Consider the following 24,281-nt stretch of genomic DNA (forward strand, 5'->3'; position numbering starts at 1 on the left):
AAATAGATGAGACATTTCTTAAACTGACAGAAGCTGTCTATGACAAGCCATAGTCTACATCATATTGAACAGAGAAAAACTGAAAGCATTCTCACTTAGAACTGAACAGGACAAGCATGTATAATATCACCACTACTACTCAGCACAGTGCTAGAGGTCCTAGCTAAGGGCAATCAGACAGGAATGGGGTATCAGGGGTACATAGGTGGGGTCAAAGGAGGTCTTTTTTTTTTTTTTTGAGACCAAGTCTCACTTTGTTGCCCTTGGTAGAGTCCTATGGTGTCACAGCTCACAGCAACCTCAAACTCTTGGGCTCAAGCAATCTTCTTGCCTGAGTTTTTCATTTTTTATAGACACGGGATCTCACTCTTACTCAGGCTAGTCTTGAACTCGTGAGCTCAAGCAATCCACCCACCTCGGCCTCCTAGAATGCTAGGATTGCAGGCATGAGCCACCACACCTGGCCAACAGAGGTAGCCTTATCCCTGGAAAACCCCAAGGACTCAACCATAAGACTCCTGAAATTGATCAGGAAATACAGCAATGTCTCAGAATATAAAATCAATGTACACAAATTGGTAGCCTTTATATATGCCAATAACAGTCAGCTGAGAATCAAATCAAAGATATAATATCCTTCACATAGCATCAAAGAAAATGAAATGCCTTGGCTATGTTTAACAAAGGGATCTCTGCAATGAGAACTATGAAACACTGAGGAAAGAAAGTGCAGAGGATGTTAACAGGTGGGAGAACATACCATTCTGATGGTTTGGAAGAACCAGCACTGTAAGGATGTCTATACTACACAAAGTGATCTACAGATTTAATGCAGTCCCCATTACAATACCAATGTCATACTTTGAAGATCTTGAAAAACTAGTGCTATGTTTCATATGGAACCAGAGAGGACTCTGAATAGCCAACGCAATTATACAAAATAAGGACAAATCTGGTGGCATCACTTTAGCACATTTCAGGCTACAGTACAAGTCTGGTGGCATCACTTTACCAGATTTCAGGCTATACTACAGCGTATAGCAATCACAATGCATGGTATTGGCATAAAAACAGAGCTATAGATAAATGGACTAGCATAGAGATCCCAAAGATGAAGCCCACTTCATATTGCCATCTGATCTTTGATAAAGCAAACAAAAACATACAGGGGGAAGGGAATCCTCACTCAGTAAATGGTGCTAGGAGAACTGGTTAACCACATGTGGAAAATGGAAACTGGGCCTGCGCCTCTCAGCATTAATAACTCATGATACTATAAAAAAAACCCTGTAACATATGTTAACCAGTTTGATGAAAATATTTCAAATGGTATATAAAACCAGCACATTGTACCCCATAGTTGCATTAATGTACACAGCTATGATTTAATTAAAAAAAAAAAAAACCTATAAGAAAGTGTGGGAAAAACTCTTAATCTTATTGGCGTAGAAATTATGGCCTAGAATTCCAATCTTATTGGAAAGAAAATATGAAGAAGACCCCAGGGCAACAGCAGTAACAAAAATAAATGGGGCCTGATCAAGTTAAAAAGCTTTTTGCACAGCTAAGGACACAATCAACAGAGCAAAGGGATGACCTATAGAATGGGAGAAGATATTCGCACCTTACGCATCCAACAAAGGGCTAATAACCAGAAATCTACAAAGAACTCAAGCAAATTGACAAGGAAAGATCAAACAACCCCATTAAAAACTGAACAAGAGACATAACTAAAACTTTTCGCATGAGGACAGACAAATGGCCAACAAATGCATGACAAAATACTCATCCTCCTTGACCATCAGAGAAGTGCTAATCAAAACGACTCTGAGATACCACCTAACCCAGTGAGAATGGCTCACATCACAAGGTCCCAACGCAACAGATGCTGCTGTAGGTGCATAGAAAAGGGAACATTCACGCACGAGTGGTGGGACTGCAAACTAGTACAACCTCTATGAAAACCTACATTTGATCCTGCAATCCCATTACTAGGTATCTATCCCAAAGGGGAAAAAAAGACATTTTACCATAAAGACATTTACACTCAAATGTTTACAGCAGCACAATTCACAATTGCAAAAATGTGGAAACAACTCAAGTGCCCTTCAACATATGAATAGATTAATAAATTGTGGTACATGTACAGCATAGAATACTATTCAACCATAAGAAAGATGGAGATTTTGTATCTTTTGTAACAACTTGGATGGATTTGGAGGACATCCTCCTAAGCAATGTATCACAAGAACAGAAAAACATGCATCTCATGTACTCAGTACTAAATTGGAACTAGCAGATTAACAATTATATGCTTACATGAGAGGAAAAACTCAATTAAATTCAAGTTGGGGGGGAGGGTTGGGTAAATTCCCACCCAACAGATACATTGCATGGGTATACTGCACACTTAGTAGATGAAGGACACAACTACAACTTGGATTTTAACCTTACAAAAGCAAATTATGAGGCCAGCCATGGTGGCTCATGCCTGTAATCCTAGTACTCTCGGAAGCCAAGGTGGATGGACTGCTTGAGTTCAGGAATTCAAGACCAGCCTAAGCCAGAGCAAGACCCCATGTCTAAAATTAGCCAGGCATTATGGTGGGTGCAATTTCAGCTACTCAGGAGGCTGAGGTAAGACAATCATTTAAGTCCAAAACTTTAAGGTTGGGCTCGGCGCCCATAACACAGTGGTTACAGCACCGGCCACCTGCACTGAGGCTGGGGGATTCAAACCCAGCCCAGATTAGCTAAACAACAACTGCAACAAAAAAAAGTAGCTGGGTATTGTGGCGGGCGCCTGTAGTCCCAGCTACTTGGGAGGCTGAGGCGCAAGAATGGCTTAAGCCCCAGAGTTTGAGGTTGCTGTGAGCTGTGATGCCAAAGCACTCTACAGAGGGTGACATAGTGAGACTCTGTCTCAAAAAAAAGAAGTTGTTTAAGGTTGCTGTGAGCTATGACATCACAGTGAGGTGTCCACCAAGGGTGATAAAGTGAGTCTCTGTCTCAAAAAAAAAAAAAAAAAAGAAAACCAGGCAAATTATGTAACCTAATTACATGTATTCCCATATTAATCTGAAAAAAATTCAGAAATTAAGGCTTCACTCCTTATCTTCTGAATAAATCTGCATTTAAAATAAAGTTTTTAAGGAAATGACATTTCTGATACTACCACTAATAATAGTTAATATTTACTGAGCATCTGTTATGTACTTTTAAGGAATTCTGTATCTATTAACTCATTTAATTCTAGCAACTACCCAATGGAACCGATACTATGATGATCCATAGTTTAACGACTAAGGAGTCTAAGGAATAGAAAGATTAAGTAACTTATCCAAGGTTACAAAGATAAAGACATGAACAAGATTTGGACTTCAGCAATCTGACCACAAATGAGGTTATGATCTCTCTCCAACTATAAAAGTAAATATTACCCTTCTTCATCTTCTGGGATAAGAAGAAAAAAGAAAAAGATAATTCTTCCCATTTTTGCATACTTACATTAAATTCTGAACTTAATAAATATGCATAAATGAAAAGATATTTTATCCTAAGACAATTTCTTTATACCACCACATATAATTAAAATTAAGACTAGTATCTACATAATGTCTTTTTTCTTCTGCTCTTAAGTACCAGTGTATATACTATGCAAGTGGATTTCCTTATCAAATAATTACATAGCACTTACAATACACTAGGCATTAAAGTCTCTACAAAGAATAACTTTTTTAATTCTTAACAATTCTGAGGCAAGAATTATTATACTCATTTGACAAAACAGAGAGAATTAAGTTTCAGAGAGTTTAAATAATTAGAGCTTAGGACCCTGAATCACACAAGTCTAAATCTTACTAAAAAGAACTGACTTCAATTATTCTACCATTTTAGTAATTTTAGTAGAGAGCAAATTCTCTTTTTTTTATTTTTTATTTTTTTGAGACAGAGTAGCAAGCTGTTGCCCTGGTTAGAGTGCTGTAGCGTCACAGCTCACAGTAACCTCCAACTCTTGCGCTCAAGCAATTCTCTTGCCTCAGCCTCCCAAGTAGCTGGGACTACAGGTTACCGTCACAATGCCTGGCTATTTTTTTGGTTGCAGTTGTCATTGTTGTTTTAGCAGGCCTGGGCTGGGTTCAAACCTGACAGCCTTGGTGTATGCGGTCAGCGCCCTAATCACTGAGCTACGGGGTGCTGCCTTTTTTTAGAAGGCTTGTAACAAATATGTGGCTGCGTACAGTGGCTCATGCCTATAATCCCAGCACTTTGGGAGGTGGAAGCAGGAGTTCAAGATCAGCCTGGGCAACATATTGAGACCCCCATCTCTATAACTAAACTACAAAAAAAACCCAAAAAACTGGCTGAATGTGATGATATGCAACCATAGCCCCTCTACTTGGGGGGCTGAAAAGAGGAGGACTGCTTGAGCCCAGAAGTTCAAGTACAGAGTGAGCTATGACATCCACTGTACTCCAGCCTGGGCAACAAAGCAAGATGCTATCTCAACACTTAAATAAAAATTTCCACCACACTTAAATAAAAATCTAGAAAATGATTATATTATCTTTCCATTTTAGTTTCTTCTTAGAAGACTTTCAGAACCAAATAATGAATATCCCTCTTTCCCAACTTTCTACACTTGATAAATTAAAATCAGGTAGATTTTTTCATAATTACTATATTGAGATATGCTATCTTTAGAGGTACTCTATTACTGCTCAAGCACTGAGACATAACTAAGTATTTAAGACATATCAAATCTCATGGATTCTATAAAACTCCTATTAAAAGTTTATTATAAAGGACTAAGCCTAATCACAACATTCTTGGCTTACTTAAACAATGAATTGCTTCTAATATGAAAGCAACGCTTGGGAGCTCTAGTTCAAGTAATCACACCATGGCAAATGTTGAGGGAATAGCACTTAGAACAGCGGTTCTCAACCTGTGAGTCCCAACCCACGGGAAATGTATTAAAGGGCTATGGCATTAGGAAGGTTGAGAACCACTGACTTACAAGGACGCTAGATTCTTTGCTACTCAACTTTATGAATCTCCTGCTAACTTAACAAATGAAAACTCAAGATATAAGAATAAATAATTTACTAAATAACAATCCAATGATCTTAAATATTTGGTGGGCAACATAGTAGGAATACCATTAACCGACAACACCATTTCACATCGTATTTTCATGGTACCTCCCAGTTCTTATTGAGGAAAACAATGAAAACTTGATTATCATTATTATCTCAATCCTAAATTTTATTTCATTCTCAATAATCTTAATTCAAAAACTGTTTCCGTAAGTATCCTGAACTTTCCATCTTGTTCACTGTATTTGTTTCATTAAAGGTACGTTCTCTAATGGAAAAAGACAATATCTTTCCAAACTAAATCAAACTACAATACTCAAACTGCAACCCCCTATATCCGTAGGTCCATTCTTTACTACTAGTAGTAAAGATCACTCTTTCCTAGTAGTAAAGATCACACTTGCCATAAAAAAATAAAACTACCAATGTTTTGGGCATCTTAAACCAAAAAAGATCATTTCATTCCTTAAATCAATTATTTTCTCAAGAATCATCACACATTTCCATTTAGTTTATTTTTTTAAATGCTCCTTTTACTCCATGAGATATACCCTCTTAGCAAGTAAGTTCTTTCCTCACCAACTATGAATAAGATTAGTATCATCTAATCCTTTAATTACTGCATAGGGAGTGGGCCTTTCTGACCATGGGGGGAGGGGAAATCAATAAGAAGAACTTGGTCAATTCATTTACTAAGAGAAAAAAAGAACATTGACGCCTATACGAATAAAGTTCCATTAATATCTCTTCTAGTGGCTGCAATGCTAAGATTTTTTTAACTGTTCCTGGTACAAAAAACTCACAGACTTTTCTATTACAGATTTGAAATTAGAAAACTATAGAATGGGTATTACTGGGGACAAAATTTACATAAAGTTCAAAGGGGGTAAAAAAGCATTAGTGTTAGGATAGTTGCTTAATCATCACACTAGCAGACTTGTTCAAAAAATTCATAGGTCAGTTGGTGAAGTCTGAATAAAGTCCACAGATTAGATAACTATTATATCAATGTTAATTTCCTGATTAATTATACCATGGTTACATGAGATATCCTTATCGTTTAGAAAATACATATGGAAATATTCAGAGGAATATACTCATACAACATACTCTCAAATAGCTCAGAAAAAAATGTGGATAGGTAGACAGATAAGCACGCAGCTAGACAGATAAGAAAAACAATAAAGCAAGTATGATAAAAAGTTAATACCTGAGGAATCAGGACAAAGGATACATACAGGAATTCTTTGTACTGCTCTTACAAGTTTTTCATAAGCTTGAGATTACTCCAAAATAAAAAGTAAAACAAAACATTTTTGAATACCTCTACCAAAAATTAGGCTTTGTTGTTGTTGTTTTGGGAAACAGAGACTCACTTTCTTGCCCTTGGTAGAGTACTGTGGCATCATAGTTCACAGCAACCTTAAACTCTTGGGATCCAGTGAACCTCTTGCCTCAGCCTCCAGAGTAGCTGGGACTATAGCACACACCTGGCTATTTTTATTTTATTTTTTTATTAGATCATAACTGTGTACATGACTGCAATTATGGGGTACAAGTACTGAATTTATCTACAATTTGGAATGTTTACATCAAACTGGTAACACAGCCTTGACCTCACTTATTAAATTTCTGTGTTTAGACATTAATACTCTACTCTTAATATATTTGACATGTACCCTTGAAATATGCATAATAGGTGAGGTCCCATGGATTAACCTCCCTCCACCCTTCTACACCCCTCCCTTCCCCTCATCCTCCTCTCTCCTTCTTTCTGGGCTATAATTGTGTTTTATCATTCGTATGAAAGTGTGGGTAATTGTAGATTGGTTTCATAATTATACAGAGTACACTGGACATTTTTTCTTCCATTCTCGAGATACTTTACTAAGAATACGATCCAGCTCCATCCATGTAAACATAAAAGAGGTAAAGTCTCTACCTTTTATGGCTGTATAATATTCCATGGTATACATACACCACAATTTATTAATCTACTCATGGGTCGATGGGCACTTGGGCTGCTTCCATGACTTGGTAATTATGAATTGGGCTGCAATAAACATTGTTGCACGAATGTCTTTGTTGCAAAGTGATTTTTGGTCATCTGGATATATATCTAGTAGAGGAAATGTAGGATCAAACAGCAGGTCTACTTTTAGTTCCGTAAGTGTTCTCCAAACTTCTTTCCAGAAGGAACATATAAGCTTGCATTCCCACCAGCAGTGAGAAAGTGTTCCCTTCTCACCACATCCATGCCAGCATCTGTAGTTTTAAGATTTTGTTATGTGGGCTAATCTTACTGGAGTTAGATATATCTCAAATGGTTTTGATTTGCATTTCTCTGATGATTAAAGATGATGAGCATTTTTTCATGTGTCTGTAGGCCATATGCCTGTCTTCTTCAGAGAAGCTTCTGTTCAAGTCTCTTGCCTACAGTGAAATGAGATCACTTGTTCTTCTTTTTTTTAATTATAAAATTCTATTTATTTGAGGTTGAGGTTACTATTTCTAAATGTTTTGCTAACTTTATGCTTTAATATACTTTGTGATTACATATAATTTGAATTGAAAACTCAGGAAATACATAAATTTTTGTAAAACCCAAAAAGTATTTTTCTCCGGTGTTTAGGACACTTGTTCTTTTCTTATTAATAAAGTTTGAGTTCTCTGTGGATTCTGGTTATCAAACCTTTGTCAGAAACATAACCTGCAAATATCTTCTCCCATTCTGAGGGCTGTGTGCTTGCATTACTTACTGTGTTGTTGGCTGTGCAGAAGCTTTTTAGTTTGATCAGATCCCAGTAATGTATTTTTGGTGTTGCTTCAATTGCCCAGGGGGTCCTCCTCAAAAAAGTATTCTCCCCGGCCAATTTCTTCAAGTAATTTCCCTTGCACTCTAAGAATCTTCATAGTTTCATGTCTTAAGTTTAAATCTTTTATCCAGTGAGAGTGAATTTCTGTTAATGGTGAAAGGTGTGGGTCCAGTTTCATTCTTCTACAAGTTGCCAGCCAGTTCACACAGCACCATTAGTTAAATAGGGAATCTTTCTCCCAATTTATGTTTTTGATAGGCTTATCAAAGGTCAAATGATAACTGTCTGGGTTCATCTCTTGGTTCTCTATTCTGTTCCATACATCTATCTCTCTATTTTTGTGCCAGGACCATGCTGTTTTGATAACTATAGATTTATAGTACAGTCTGAAGTCTGGTAGCATGATTCCTCCTGATTTGTTTTTATTTCCGAGCAATGTCTCGGCTAGTAGAGATTTTTTTCTGATTCCACATAAAATGAAGTACTATTTTTTCCAGATCTTTAAAGTATGACAGTGATGCTTTGATAGGGATTGCATTAAAATTGTATATTGCTTTGGGTAGTATGGACATTTTAACAATGTTGATTCTTCTCACCCATGAGCATGGTATGCTTTTCCATTTGTTACCATCTTCAGCTATTTCTTTTCTCAGAGTTTCATAGTTCTCTTTATAGAGATTTTTCACGTCCTTTGTTAGGTAAATTCCCAAATATTTCATCTTCTTTGGCACTACTATAAAAGGAATAGAGTCCTTGACTGTTTTTTTAGCTTGACTACTGTTGGTATAAATAAAAGCTACTGATTTGTGAGTAATGAATTTGTATCCTGAGACATTGCTATATTCCTTGATCACTTCTAAGAGTTTTGTAGTTGAGTCCCTGGGGTTTTCCAGCTATAAAATCATATCATCTGTGAAAAGTAAAAGTTTGATCTCCTCTGACCCTATCTGGATACCCTTGATTGCCTTCTCTTGCCTGATTGCTATGACTAAAGGCTTCCATTACAATGTTAAATAGCAGTGCAGACTACGCAAGATAAAAAAAAATCCTTGCCTAGTTCCTGATCCGAGAGGAAATGTTTTCAATTTTACTCCATTCAATCCGATATTGGCTGTGGGTTTGCTGTAGATGGCCTCTATCAGTTTAAGAAATGTCCCTTCTATACCTATTTTCTTAAATGTTCTGATCATGAAAGGATGCTGGATATTATCAAAAGCTTTTTCTGCATCAATTGAGAAAATCATATGGTCTTTGTTTTTTATTTTGTTTATGTGATGTATTATGTTTATGGATTTACATATGTTGAACCAGCCTGGCTCTTTTTTTGGAGATGGGGTCTTACTCTGGCTCAGCCTGGTCTCAAAGCTGTGAGCTCAAACCATCCTCAGCCTCCCAGAGTGCTAGGATTATAAGTGTGAGCCATCACAACCGGCCTTCTACCAAATATTTGATATAGTAAGGCTTGAGAGAGTCTTGGCATCTTCATGTTTAAAAAAGTTTTAAGTATTTTTGATACATGAGATGTTTTGGCCTAGGGCACTGCAAATGTGTAGTCAAATCACAATGCACAGCTTTCTTCTATCCATACGTGAAACAACATAAAAAACCAAGAACCACTACAACAATGCTTCCATAAAAGGATGTATGATTTGTAACTTGTAAAAGAGTTGTTTACTCTCCATTCAATTCACTTAATATTTACTTATTACCTTTAGCATGTGAGAACAAGTTAGAATTAAATTATCCTTTACATACTTGTTGTCTACTATATACATTTTTAGAACATATGTAATTAGCTACTTTAAATGGCATTCCAAAAGTATCTTACCTTTGCAAATGTTTGGAGCAGTTTGTTAACTTGAGCAAAAGCCTGTGGAAGAATACCATCATAATTTGACCTTCTACTGAAAGCATGTAACAAACTTTTAGAATCCTGTAGCAGGAATTTTACTGTTGTAAAATCCACTGTATTATTAGCTGGTAACAGAAAATTAAGAAAGAAAAATACGTCAGAATGAGTACACAACATCAAAATGCTTTTAGAATAATGTTGAAATTTAAGAAGAGTACACATTTACATCTCCACACCAATCCTGCTTTATCCTTCTGGGGTACAAAGCAACAACTAAACAGACTTAGTTACAGACAAATTCTTCAGTTGAGTCTGGTATTCTGCATTCAGATTCCAGGAGTTCCCTCAACACAGTCTACTTCAAGTTAAAAATAAAGTGAAAGAATATCACTTTCATAGAAAAAAGACGTCTATCACCAAATGAACTAGCCAAACCACAGATTTTCAAAGATGAGGTTGCTTCACATACAAACTACTATGGAGGCATCAGAAGGGTTACATTTTAGTAATAAGCTTGTAAATTGTATGTGGTACCTCTCACAATCAACTCAGTCATCAACGTAGTGATTTACCTTCAATTCCATTACATCAGCGGTTCTCAGCCCTTGGGTCACGACCCCCAGGAACTGTATTAAAGGGCCACAGCATTAGGAAGGTTGAGAACCACTCTATTACATGAAGCTTAACATTAGATTTATTGAAAAAATAAATGTTATCTCTGTGTACACAATAAAACTTCAGCAAAAAATAAACAATTTGGGCAACAGTGAGAAACAGGAGAAGCCTGAAGAACTTTTTTGCCTATAAATTAAGGTAAGAAAATCTACAAATAGTAATTTTGAGGTGTAACAATTTTCTCTCAAGGGGCTAAAATTACTTACATTAAATTCTCAAACTAGTTACAAAAGATGGTGTTAATTTCAAAGATTTTAAAAGTTATGAAAAATGAAAGTAAATAACTTTCTACTGTCACAAAACACAGAACAGAAAAATTATTTCCATATTAAAGCAGAATTTTGTATGACAGTTACCAAAATAACTATGCTACAATATGTTTCCTTTGCTTTTGTTGTAATGTTCAGTTTCAGAGACTATTGTATTCTGAGATATTAGCATGGTTATTCACTGGCACTATGAGTTAAAAAATAAACAGTTCCTCTGTATCACACAAGAACTTGCTTGTGACATCTTCGAGGGTCAAGTAAAATTTTAAAAGTACATTTTAGTAATTAATTTTATAATATTCAGAAACTCTAAACAAATGTGACTGTTATAGCCAAGCCAAGGCTTATCCTTTATCAAATTTAAAATAATCCAGTACTGGGGTGGCGCCGGCCCCATATACTGAGGCTGGCAGGTTTGCACCCAGCCCACGCCAAACTGCAACAAAAAAATAGCTGGGCATTGTGATGGGCGCCTGTGGTCCCAGCTACTTGGGAGGCTGAGGCAAGAGAATCGCCCAAGTCCAGGAGTTGGAGGTTGCTGTGAGCTGTGTGACACCAGGGCACTCTACCAAGGGTGACAAAGTGAGACTCTGTCTCTAAAAAAAATCCAGTATTCCCTGCAAGAATACCTTTAGTACTTTTCAGAATCAATGACTAGTTTAAATCCTGTGAGAAAAGAGAGATGAATACAGGATGCTACACACAGGACAGACTGGATTTGCTTAAATATGCAAAGAGTAATGCTGAACTTAAGGGTTTATATGCAGATTCTCGGGTCACTAAGCATATCCCAGGTAAACAAAGCACCCAAGATGCATCTCTGAACTCACAGCGCTCATGGTCACATTAACCCACACAAGAGCTCCCCTGCCACATCAAGATGATCCTTACTGAAAACTGTTACAAAACCGGAAGTGGAGGGTGTGCAGAAGAAAAAGATATCCCAGAAGAAACTGAAGAAACAAAAACTTATGGCATGGGAATAGATGCAACATAAAATAAATGAAAAAACAGTATAATTCAACAGCCAAGGATGCTATTACAAGGCAGTAATATCATTTTTTTCTAGCTCAAAATTATCTTAGATGTACTTTCATAATCCCATTACATACTCTTCACAAGTCACTTAAACATTTGGCATCAAATTCTTCTGGATCAAGGACCAATAAACTGTGCACTAAAGGAATGCAAAAATGATTTTTAGCAGCAGGTACAGTTAGCACATTTTCACTTCTTTCCCTATTGCTTGTTAGAGCTGCCACCTGCCAAACTCAGCTGGGGAAGATGGCAACTAGATACCCCATTTTAAAAACTAAACTTATTTGAAATCACACACAGTTAAAAGACTTTATCTTTTAAAAAGAATCAACTAAATTATTCCCCTGGTAAAAGATATGAAAAATGTTTCCACGTGTTTTATAAAAGTGCTTTGAAGATATGTCCACTATGTTGTTCTAAGCCTCCTACATAATAATACCCCTAATAAATAACTTCTCCAATTAAGGGAAATGCTGGGAAAGTTTCTTTGAAAAACTGGTAACTTAATTCATCTAACATCTACCATGTGTAAAATGTAGTAAGGTACTGACTAGGTGCTTTAAATTCCATAGAAGAAATTTTTATTTGTTGATTTATTTATGATTGATACATAATAACTGTACATATTTATGGAGTACATTGTGAGGTTTCTTTCCTTTCTCCCTCCCTCCCTTGTTGCTGTGGTGTCATTATAGCTCACAGCAACCTCAAACTCTCGGGCTTAAGGGATTCTCTTGCCTCTGTCTCCCTAGTAGCTAGGATTATACACATGTGCCACCACACCCATCTAGTTTTTCTATTTTTTTAGTAGAGATGGGGTCTGGCTCTAGCTCAGGCTAGTCACAAACTCCTAAGTTCAAGCCATCTACCCACCTGGGCTTCCCAGAGTGCTAGGATTACAGGCATGAGCCCCCCGGGCCTGGCCACATGATATGTTTCAATACATATACAGATTGTATAATGATTAAATTGGGTAATTAGCACATCCATTATCTTAAAACATTAATCATTTCTTGGTGATAAGAACATTCAAAAACCTCTCTTCCGGCTACTTTGAAATGTGTTATATAATACATAATTGTTAACTCGAGTCATCTTACTATGCAATAGAATATCAGAACTTATTCCTCCTATCTAACTCTATACCTACTGATCAACCTCTCATGATGCTCCCACTTCTCCCTTCCCCATCCTCTGGTAACTACTATTCCACTACTCTTCTTCTGTGAGAACAGCTTATTTTCAAAGAGTTTACATGTCAGGGAAAAGACAGAGAATAAGGTACACCTATCACAGAATACGCGTCTCTTCTTTTGTCTTAGCCTCCAGGAAGTTTAGTTTTAAAATCTGTGCTCAAGTGTTATATTATTTGCATACGTTTCATGGTATATCATCTTGTTCTTTAATACCTGGATTTTGTGTCTTCAAATCTAACTTAATGGCACTCTTGTATTCAGGTTATTTGTTATAACCTACCCCAGTTATTTTTTTTACAAACAGACTTGATATAACTAATACATAAAATAATAAACAGAGTTTTTAAAAAGTTAAGAACTAACTGAAGCCCGAACAACAGTTATACTTTGCCTTTTAAAGGTACAGAAAGAAAAATCTAGCTGTTTGACTATGGACAAGTTACTTACCATCTCAGGGCTAGTTTCCTTGACCATAAAACATGGACTTTAATAACATTAGATCAGTGCCCCTCCACATTTTTTTTTCTTAGCACAGAAACTCTTTTTCCAGTCTTACACAGAATCTCCATTTGGACTACAGTTACAGTAGAGAGCCAAAGGCATCAATCCTTCTACCCCCAATCTGCAACAGCAGAGACATTTCAAGAAACCCAAAATTCCATTCAATATATTTTTAAAAACCCCAACTAAGTGCTTCACCACAGTCTTTTCCAGTTCTAAAATTCACTGTGCACCAAAGCTAAATGTGTCCTATTCCTTACCCACATATTTAGATAGAAACCTTGATATATATACGTAATTTTAGAAATAAATACATGAAACATACTTAACGTTTATGTTAAACAGTGAGAAATGAAAAAAATCTAATTCTATTTGTGTACCTGAATACACTGTAAAACATAGTTTTAAAGTTTTCAAAGTAAACAAGATTAAAAACAATATATTTATAATATCCAGGAAGGTGTAATATCAACATTGATATCATTTATACTCACAAGTTCTATGAGCTGTACTCATTCACCTAGCTGTCACAAATATAAATGATTAAGGATTGATAAATTTTTCATTAATTAATCTTTATATCACATGAAATATATCCACTAATGTGACTTAATACTTTAATACAACACTGTTAAAGAGAAAAATAAAAGAAACATACCTTTATGGAGATTTTCATATAAGCTTTCAACAGTTAAAAGCAAGTTCTTTTCCATAACTAATCCAAATACAGCTAACCAATGTTTTTTAAAGCACTGTAATAAATGTATTAGAGTCCATGGTGGTTTCAAGTACAGCATCTAAAGAACATTTAGGAAAAAATTAACATCTATGGATTTATCATGTCAATTTTATTTTTTATCTCAGATTATTATGAGGGTAGAGTTAGGTGACAAAAACCTGCATTTGTCAGGTGTAGGATAATATTTAGAAATAAATGTATCCTACTTCAAGCACACAAAGTGAATTCAGTGTGAGTTTAAAATGACTTGCTTTTCTTCCACAGACTTAAGGGACTTTGACCCCCCAGGATTACACGCAGAGTTAGGCTTTTTTGGAGTTGTAAAATTCCTTAGGCCTTTTCTCTGAAGCTGTATACCCAGTGAAGCCTGAGATCAAAGGGCATGCCGCCCATCCTCAGAGATACGGGCCAGAGGGTTGACATATGTTAACAACATATTGTCAGAGGTCTATAGGTGCTCTGCCCTGAAGGAAAGACACAGTCATTACTTCATACTGAGTAAACTGAGTGAATGCTTGAAGATATTCTCCTATTAACTCTGTTCCCCTGTGGCTACTTTCTTCTTTGTGATTTTCCTTTAGATACCTGCTCAGAAATTAGTCAATGTTTAGAAGAAGAGGTTTACTACAAAGTTGATTGTATTGATATGATAACAAAATATTTCAAGTTAAATTTCAGATAAGTAAAATAAGATAATGATAAAACTAACAGATAATAGATTAAGTGTGTACATGACTGGAAGAGTATAAAACTAAAACTTGGAATAAAGATTTTTGCTATATGCCATCCCACGGTGTATAGTCTGTTTCTTGACTTAATAATTACAGGAGCGAGTTTACACCCGGCAAAGCTGCTGTTCGTTCCCGTCTCCGGTCACGCAACATTAGGTAAGGTCCCTGTTGTAATTGTGCCCCTCACCCAGGAGGTGTGCCATAAACCCTTAAATGGGGCCTATTAGGTGAGAGCACACCAAGCTTCCTCTGTCCTTCTCTCCTCCGACCCCCCAACTTGAGTTAAATTGAGTTTTATCTTATCTAACATATTCCTAACCTTTAAGAAATATCCATAATTAAACTGTCAAAAGTTATTTCAAAAACTTGAAGAAAATACTTGATGTAATATAAATTATTATAATGAAGCTCACGTATCGTATTTCATACAAATAACATTTCTTAAGATAATAAATCTTCAGCAAAAAAAAAGAAATTTTCAAACAATAGAGCTGAACTGATCACCTCCATCCAGAGGTTCCCAAAAGCCATTTTCATTTCTGTTTCTAATATTGAAGATAAAGCTGTTCCAAGAGATTTTTCAAGATCAGAAACGATGCTTTCAAGCAGAATAGACAATCCAGAATTTGTAGATTCTTTCTCATAGCTCTCTTCCAAGAGTGTTGCTTCTTTAAGACAAATAGTTATAGGCTTTATTTAGAGCACTAACAATAAATATTACATACATATTTAATTAGTATTTTGGCCATTAACATTAAACATTTTATGTGTTAATTAGTATTGAATTACTCACAAAACAATATTTTCAAAACAGTACTCAGAAACATCAATCTCTACACTAGTTGTTTTAGACGCAACATAGATACATTAATTTAGCAAATGTTTTATCTTTGTGACAAAAAGCAACTATTTTTACTCAAATAAAAATGTAACAAATGTTGAAAACAAAAAATAAAGAGAAAAGAAGAAAAATATAAGAAATGTGTTATTTTAACTACAATTGAATTTTAATATTTTTAAATAAGAAGAATTATAAGAATGCTTCAGATTTACAGTGGAACCTCTGTAAAGTGGTCACCCAAGGGACTGCAGCAAACTGGTCAACAAAAGGAACGAGGCCTACTGTGTTGATAGATAAATATGGTAAATGTCTGTTCTATGAACATTGAGGTGGTCAATGTAGGAGGTGGTCAACCATGGAAGTTCTACTGCATTTATAACAGGAAAGGTCTGTGGATCAAAATGGTTTTTTTCCCTGAAGTGGAGTATCTTTCTAAACTAAGCACACATCAATAAATAGTTTTCAAGGGACCAAAATTTTCAGTTTAGCCACATTCATGCCTTCCCCTTTTGAAAAGAGCTTTTATTATTTTAAGTAATTTCTTACGTCAAAATTCAAACTATGAAATGGCTTATCTCTACAAACACAAACTAAGAATTTAAAATGACAATAATATGTGGGGGCCAGTCTTTTTTCAGATTTGGGTGTACTAATAAGAATATTGACATGTAGAAAGTAAAATCTTAAAATTAAAAAAATGAAAATTTAGAAAAAGTAAAATAAAATTACATTAATGTAGTGGGCAAACTGAAAACACACTATCCCTGAAAAGGTATAAACCAGAATATCCTTACAAATACCATTTTGAATATCATGACAAAAGATATGTTATTTCCAAAAAGGATAAATACAGAGCATATGTTTATGTATGAATACTTCTACAATTATATATAAAATGCACATATAATTATTAGAGAATTCAAATATTCTGCCCACAGAAGGAAACGTAGGATACATTTATAAATAATGTCAGATTTAATATAATAGTCCATCAAATATCAAGCTATAGACCAGATTACTACAGTGGAAAAAAAGAGACGAAGTAGTAGTATTGCCTTTACCTCCCCCTACTTACTAATTTAAAAATAGAAAAATATTACTAGAGTCCCATAAGTTTCTCAATTACTAGAGAAACTTTTTACTGTATTAATAGAAGGTTGTAAATAAGAAGCTAATTTTTTTTAAAAACTAAGAAATTCTATTTCAAATGAATATTTCTTATAGCAAATATTAATTTAAAAGGGATACTCTGCAAGGTACAAATCAGCATGTATATGGTGATTATAAATGTGAAAATATATGGAAGTATACAAACAAAAATCAAATTAATTTGTAAAAGTACATGTAGAATGCAATGTTAATTATGTTTTATTTTGGATTACTGTTATAACTTTCACTTGTTTCTATGATTTACATCCCAGCAAGTATTCCAAACTTGGTATCATTTAAAGTGCACAAAATGAAAATGTATTATTAATTCCAATGTTATAAATACTCTTAGTGCGTAAAAATATATTTCTAGTTATCTACAGAAAGAATACTACCTGCTTTTGGGTGGCACCTGTGGCTCAGTGGGTAGGGCACCGGCCCCATAAACCAAGGGTGGCGGGTTCAAATCAGGGCCCGACCAAAAGGCAACAAAAAAATAGCCGGGCGTTGCGGCGGGCACCCATAGTCCCAGCTACTCAGGAGGCTGAGGCAAGAGAATCGCCTAAGCCCAGGAATTCGAGGTTGCTGTGAGCTGTGTGATGCCAGGGCACTCTACCTAGGGTGATGAAGTGAGTCATTGTCTCTACAGAAAACAAAAAAGAATACTACCTGCTTTCACCTGTTGCTTAGAAATACAAAGCTGATGACATGCGTCTGTATTCAGAGATAAGTTTAACAACTCTGCACTCAATTCTTCTTTACTGAGTGACTTCACACCACTTATTAGGCCTTTGTTTCTCAAATTTCTATCATCCCTAAAGTTGGGGTTAGGAGAAAAAAACATTTTTTATAAGGTAAACCACATGGCAACTCAAAACACATGAGATCTAGTCAAAGGTTGGTGATTCTCAGCATATATATTAAACAGGACTATGCACATATACCAGAATTAAAAGTAAGGTTTAGCTACATATTTTTAATCACTAAAAAAAAAGTTACATCTGTTAATTCCCAATAATGGGGAGTAATAAATAATGGAGAATCAACAAAGTCTTACTAATTTAATTTCCATTCCAAGCTGAACTAAAAAAATAACAATTACATAACAAAGAATGACTTCTCAAATTTCTTTATCTTAAATTTCAAACTGGTTTAAATATTATTAGTTCTATTCCAATCTTCAACAAACTCTAGTAAGTCCTAGATCAAAATGTAATTTAAAACCTATACATATAAATTTCTAATATATCATTTAATAACAAAAAAACCATTATCTTTGGAGATAACTAAAATAACACTGACCAAGCCCCTTTACGAGAACCACCTTAGGGCTATTGATTTCTATAACTATTTCACATAGAGAATGGCAGCATGATCACGAAACGGTAAAAACTTCATTTAGCAGTGAATAAAATACAGACTAAAACTGCAAATTAAAATTGTTCCGTCACAGCCTTCAGAGTCTTTTCTCATATATGATATACACAATTTTGCTTAGCATTACATTAATTTTCTTAGAACTATGTGATGAAAATATAGGGAAGAAGTGAGAGGGAGAAGGAAAAACTCTTGCTGAGAGTTTATTATGTACCAGGCACTATTCTAAATCCTTTACATCTATTATTTTATTAAATACTAACAATAACCTCATCAGGTTCCCTCTGTTGTTATTATTCCATTTATCAAACATTAGGAATCTAAGTTAAGCAACTTGTCCAGGATCACAAAGCTGAATGAAGGATAGATCCAGTACTCCAAACCAGGCAGTCGAACTCCATAATAAGTTTCCAGAACACAAATGCAACATTAACTATACCCCCGCCTCACAAATAATCTTCTTATCTCTACATCACTCTGCGATGTTTTGATTTTTGAACTATTTTGGAGGGATACAAGTTAATTTACCTGGCTTTTTCAAAAGTCTTCTGAATAGCATATGAATTAAATTCAAATGAAACTTCAGCTATTTGAGATCTCATTCTTTAGAGCTCATATATTATAAGACTATCAGATATAGATATGTTTACTGGCAGGTTTTAAAATTATGATTTTTTGATACTTGGTATGATGGATACAGTAGAATGATTTTTAAAAATTCTTTAATAAAGGGCCAAGCACGGTGAATCACAGCTGTATCTTAGCACCCTGGATGGCTTAAGCTCAGGAGTTCGAGTTCAGCCTGAGCAAGAGACCCTGTCTCCACTAAAAATAGCTGGGCCAGTACCATGCGGTTTTCATCACTATAGATTTATAGTATAGACTAAAGATTGGTAGCATGATTCCTCCTGATTTGTTTTTATTTCTGAGTAATGTCTTGACTATTCGAGGTTTTTTCTGGTTCCATATAAAATGAAGTACTATTTTTTCCAGATCTTTAAAGTATGACAGTGGTGCTTTGATAGGGATTGCATTAAATTTGTATATTGCTTTGGGTAATATGGACATTTTAACAATGTTGATTCTTCCCAGCCATGAGCATGGTATGCTTTTCCATTTGTTACCATCTTCAGCTATTTCTTTTCTCAGAGTTTCATAATTCTCTTTATAGAGATTTTTAGGTAAATTCCCAAATATTTCATCTTCTTTGGCACCACTGTAAAAGGAATAGAGTCCTTGACTGTTTTTTCAGCTTGATTGTTATTGGTATATATAAAAGCTACTGATTTGTGAGTATTGATTTTATATCCTGAGACGCTGCTGTATTCCTTGATCACTTCTAAGAGTTTTGCAGTTGAGTCCCTGGGGTTTTCCAGCTATAAAATCATATCATCTGTGAAGAGTGACAGTTTGATCTCCTCTGGTCCTATTTGGATACCCTTGATTGTTTTCTCTTGCCTGATTGTGATGGCTAAGACTTCCATTACAATGTTAAATAGCAGTGGAGACAATGGGCAACCGTGCCTGGTTCCTGATCTGAGTGGAAATGTTTTCAATTTTACTCCATTCAATACAATATTGGCTGTGGGTTTGCTATGGGTTTGCTATAGATGGCCTCTATCAGTTTAAGAAAAGTCCCTCCTCTACTAGGAATATATCCAAAAGACCAAAAATCACTTTATAACAGATATTTACACCAAATTATTCAATGCAGATCAATTCATAATAGCCAAGTCATGGAAGAAGCCCAAGTGCCCACTGACCAATGAAGGGATTAATAAATTGTAGTATATGTATACCATGAATATTATGCAGCCTTAAAAAAAGATGGAGATTTTTACCTCTTTTATATTTATATGGAGGGAGCTGGAACATATCCTACTTAGTGAAGTATCTCAAGAATGGAAGAAAAAGTATCCAACATACTCAGTACTATTATGAAACCAATTTACAATCACTCACACTTTCATATGAAGAATAGATCACAACTATGGCCCAGAATGAAGGACGGAGAGGGGATGGGAAGGAAGGAGGGAAGTCAGATGGAGAGGGGGTGAATGGTGGGATCACACCTATGGTGCATATTGCAAGAGTACATGTCCGAACTATTAAGTATAGAGTATAAATGTCTTATCACAATAAAGTAAATGAGGTAAGGGACATATTAACCAGTACAATATAAGCATTCCAAATTGTATATGATATCAGCACACTGTACCCCATAAATGCATTAATGTATATATGATCTACCTCTTTATGATTTAATTAAAAAATAAAAAAAAAATAGCTGGACGCTGTGGTGGGCTCCGATAGTCCCAGCTACTCAGAAGGCTGAGGCAACAGGATCTCTTGAGCTCAAGAGTTTGAGGTTGCTGTGAGGTCTGATGTCATGGCATTCTACCCAGGGCAACAGAGTGAGACTCTGTCTCAAAAAAAAAAAAAAAAACCCCACACAAAAAACAAAATTCCTTAGTATAGCTTTTTACTTTCTTCTGAGACAGATCTCATTTCACTGCCCTTAGTAAAGTGCTGTGGCATCATAGCTCGCAGCAACCTCAAACTTTGGGTTCAAGCAATCCTCTTGCCTCAGCCTACCAAGTATCTGGGACTACAAGCATGCACCACTACACCTGGCTAGTGTTTTCTATTTTTACTAAAGATAGGGTCTCATTCTTGCTAAGGTTGGTCTCCAACTCCTGAGCTCAAGCAATCCACCTGCCTTGGCCTCCCAGAATGCTAGGATTACAGGTGAGAGCCACCAGGCCCAGCCATTATAGTTTATTTCTTAAAAAGAAGAGTAAAATGACCATGGAACTTACGTGCACAGAATAACAAGAGAACAAGGGAATAATTCTTGGTGCTGAAGACAGCATTTTAATACTCGGTCATCATTGTTTTCATCACTCAATCCATCTGCAAATTTAACAAAAGTATCTGTCAATAAGCACACTCAAAATCTTTTTTTTTTTTTTTTTTTTTTGTAGAGACAGAGTCTCACTGTACCGCCCTCGGGTAGAGTGCCGTGGCGTCACACGGCTCACAGCAACCTCTAACTCTTGGGCTTACGCGATTCTCTTGCCTCAGCCTCCCGAGCAGCTGGGACTACAGGCGCCCGCCACAACGTCTGGCAATTTTTTTGTTGCAGTTTGGCCAGGGCTGTGTTTGAACTCGCCACCCTTGGCATATGGGGCCGGCGCCCTACTCAATGAGCCACAGGCGCCGCCCAGCACACTCAAAATCTTGATGCAGTTCTAAATCAAAAATATTCTAAAATTTCAGGGCACTGAAACTACTTTACATGTCATTATACATTTGCCCAAACCCAGAGAATGTACACCAGGAGTGAACCCTAAGGTAATTAGAGTCTGGGTGATAATGATGTGTAAGGGTTCATCAACTGTAACTGGTATGGGATGTTGATAATAGGGAAGGCTCTGCAAATACAGGGGTAGGGTATATATGAGCAATCCTTGTACCTTTTGTCTATCTTTGCTGTGAATTTAAAATTGCTCTAAAAAAAAAACTGTATTAAGGGCTCGGCACCCATAAGTAGCTCAGTAGTTCAGCGCCAGCCACATAGCAGGCAGGGTCAAACCTGGCCCTGGCCTGCTAAACAACAATGACAACTGCAACAACAACAAAAAAATAGCCAGGCATTGTGGCAGGCACCTGTAGTCCCAGCTACTCAGGAGGCTGAGGCAAGAGAATCACTTGAGCCCAACAGTTTGAGGTTGCTATGAGCTGTGATACCACAACACTCTACTGAGAGCGTCGTAGTGAAACTCTGTCTCAAGAAAAAAAAAAACTGTATTAGGTAAGAGAGCAAAACAATGTTTTGAAAACTCTGGATACAGAATTCATATAGCATACAGTGTGGACTTAAAGCGGTTAGGTTAGTCTACTACTACTGCTATGGACTAAAACCTGGTTAGTAGTAAATTCAAAAGAAAGAAATGTGGTGATTGGATTAAATGTCACACTAAAAACCCAAAAGTGCAAATTTCAGTATTAATTCAGTCTAGTACAGTATAAGTAAATTGTATAAATACATCATACTTAACATTTTCTCAGCTTAAGATGTCTGTGAACTAATGGGCACTTTATCTACCAGCAACAGAACCAGTTTCTTGTGTTCACCCTGAAGTAGTACATTTAGAGATGTACAGGAGAAGGAAATATGGGTCTTAGGCAAAAAACACAAGAAGTATCTGCTTTTTGAGCCAGGGTCTCACTCTGTTGTCCTAGCTGGAGTGCAGTGGTGTCATTATCACTCACTACAACCTCAAATTCCTGGGCTCGAGGGATCCTACTGCCTCAGCCTCTTGAAGAGCTACTACAAAAAGCCTGAACTGCTAGGCCCAGATCATTTGTTCAAAAAAAAAAAAAAATTTTTTTTTAAGGACAGGTTGTGTTATATTGATCAGGCTGGTTTCCAAATCCTAGACTCAAGTGGTTTTCCTACCTTGCCCTCCTAAGGTGCTCAGATTACAGGTGTGAGCCACCACCATACCTGGTCTACAAGTAATTTCTAACATATGTTAATCAATTGCTGACAAACAGGTTCTCAACCTTCCTAATGCCACAATGTATTTTCATTGTTAAAAAGGGCGGTGCCTGGCCGGGCGTGGTGGCTCACGCCTGTAGTCCCAGCGCTGTGGGAGGCCGAGGCGGGTGGATTGCCTGAGCTCAGAGGTTCAAAACCCATATGAGCAGCAGTCAGCCAGAGTAAGACCCCGTCTCTACCAACAACATCAAAAACAGCCAGCACTGCAGGAGAAAGAAGAAAATCAACAAAAAAGGAGTACTTAGAACAAAGAAGAATGAACAAGCACACTGAAATTAAAAATAAAAAAAAAATTAAAAAAAAAAAAAAAAAAAAGGGCGGCGCCTGTGGCTCAGTGAGTAGGGCGCCGGCCCCATATGCCGAGGGTGGCGGGTTCAAACCCATCCCCCATCCCCAGCCAAACTGCAACCAAAAAATAGCCGGGCGTTGTGGCGGGCGCCTGTAGTCCCAGCTGCTCGGGAGGCTGAGGCAAGAGAATCGCGTAAGCCCAAGAGTTAGAGGTTGCTGTGAGCCGTGTGACGCCACGGCACTCTACCGAGGGCGGTACAGTGAGACTCTGTCTCTACAAAAAAAAAAAAAAACATGTAGTAAAACTTCCATTTTTATGAAAATAATGCATTTGTAAAAACAAGACCAAAGACAATGTTTCACACAGCATATAGCAATAGTTAAGTGCTTATAACTATCATGTATTTATTATTTAAGGTGCAGCTTAAATGGCACCGCAAAAGCCATGGCCTTTACTCACACACAGTACAAATATTAATTCTACATACAGTTAAGATTTTCAATATCTAGTAGAATTTAAGTTCCTCAATAGAAGGGTTATCTTTCTTATCTAGTGTTATAGCCCCCAATACTTTGACAAATAAACGAATGACCAAAAATATACTGAAATAAAATTCAAAGATACGGAACAAACATCTCCAGTTGTTATACAAGTTATTTCCAATTTTTCTGCTGCACAAATAATGCTATGATAAATATTAGTTATATAAATCACTATGAGCATCTTCCACTGGTTTTTAGAATAAATTTCTAAAAAAAAGAATTATGCCCTATGTTCTTTAATGAACACTGCTAAATACAGCTCTCCTAATAAGTTATAAATTCATATTCCCAAAGCAGTCCAACACTGTGAGTGTAGGGAAAGAAACTTTCTAAACTTAGAAGCAATAAAAAGATAACACACCAAAAAAAATGTGATAGATTGTTTTCTCTTATCAATCTGTATAAGCTTTTCATACAATAACCAACACAAGAGAATTGTTTCCTTTTCTGAACCATAAACTATTAAGTAGCTTAATAGATTAACTCAACCAATCTTTACAATCATTTCATGACATGGAGATTATCTCCTCCCCATTTCACTTATTCAGTTTTGTCTCCTTTAATTTTCCCCAGCTTAGTTTATAAACCCAGGTCAGTCAGCTT

At 36.2% G+C, this 24,281-nt stretch overlaps 1 protein-coding gene across 6 annotated transcripts in view; it reads right to left on the reverse strand.

Annotated features, from left to right (window-relative positions):
• The window catches only part of SWT1 (SWT1 RNA endoribonuclease homolog), a 108,377-nt gene that overhangs the window by 57,230 nt on the left and 26,866 nt on the right, over positions 1-24,281 (reverse strand). For all 6 annotated transcript variants that reach the window (XR_008383317.1, XM_053608240.1, XM_053608241.1 and 3 more), the window contains 5 exons: positions 21,103-21,196; positions 17,576-17,721; positions 15,421-15,584; positions 14,105-14,243; positions 9,744-9,892 (listed from right to left, as the gene is read on the reverse strand). Coding sequence is in view for 5 of the 6 variants with exons in the window: in XM_053608240.1 (XP_053464215.1) it covers positions 9,744-9,892; positions 14,105-14,243; positions 15,421-15,584; positions 17,576-17,721; positions 21,103-21,196 (692 nt within the window). In the remaining variant the exon portion in view is untranslated. The remainder of the gene's footprint in view (positions 1-9,743; positions 9,893-14,104; positions 14,244-15,420; positions 15,585-17,575; positions 17,722-21,102; positions 21,197-24,281) is intronic.

Source organism: Nycticebus coucang, chromosome 10 (genome assembly GCF_027406575.1).
Source record: "Nycticebus coucang isolate mNycCou1 chromosome 10, mNycCou1.pri, whole genome shotgun sequence".
Taxonomy (NCBI): Eukaryota; Metazoa; Chordata; class Mammalia; order Primates; family Lorisidae; genus Nycticebus; species Nycticebus coucang.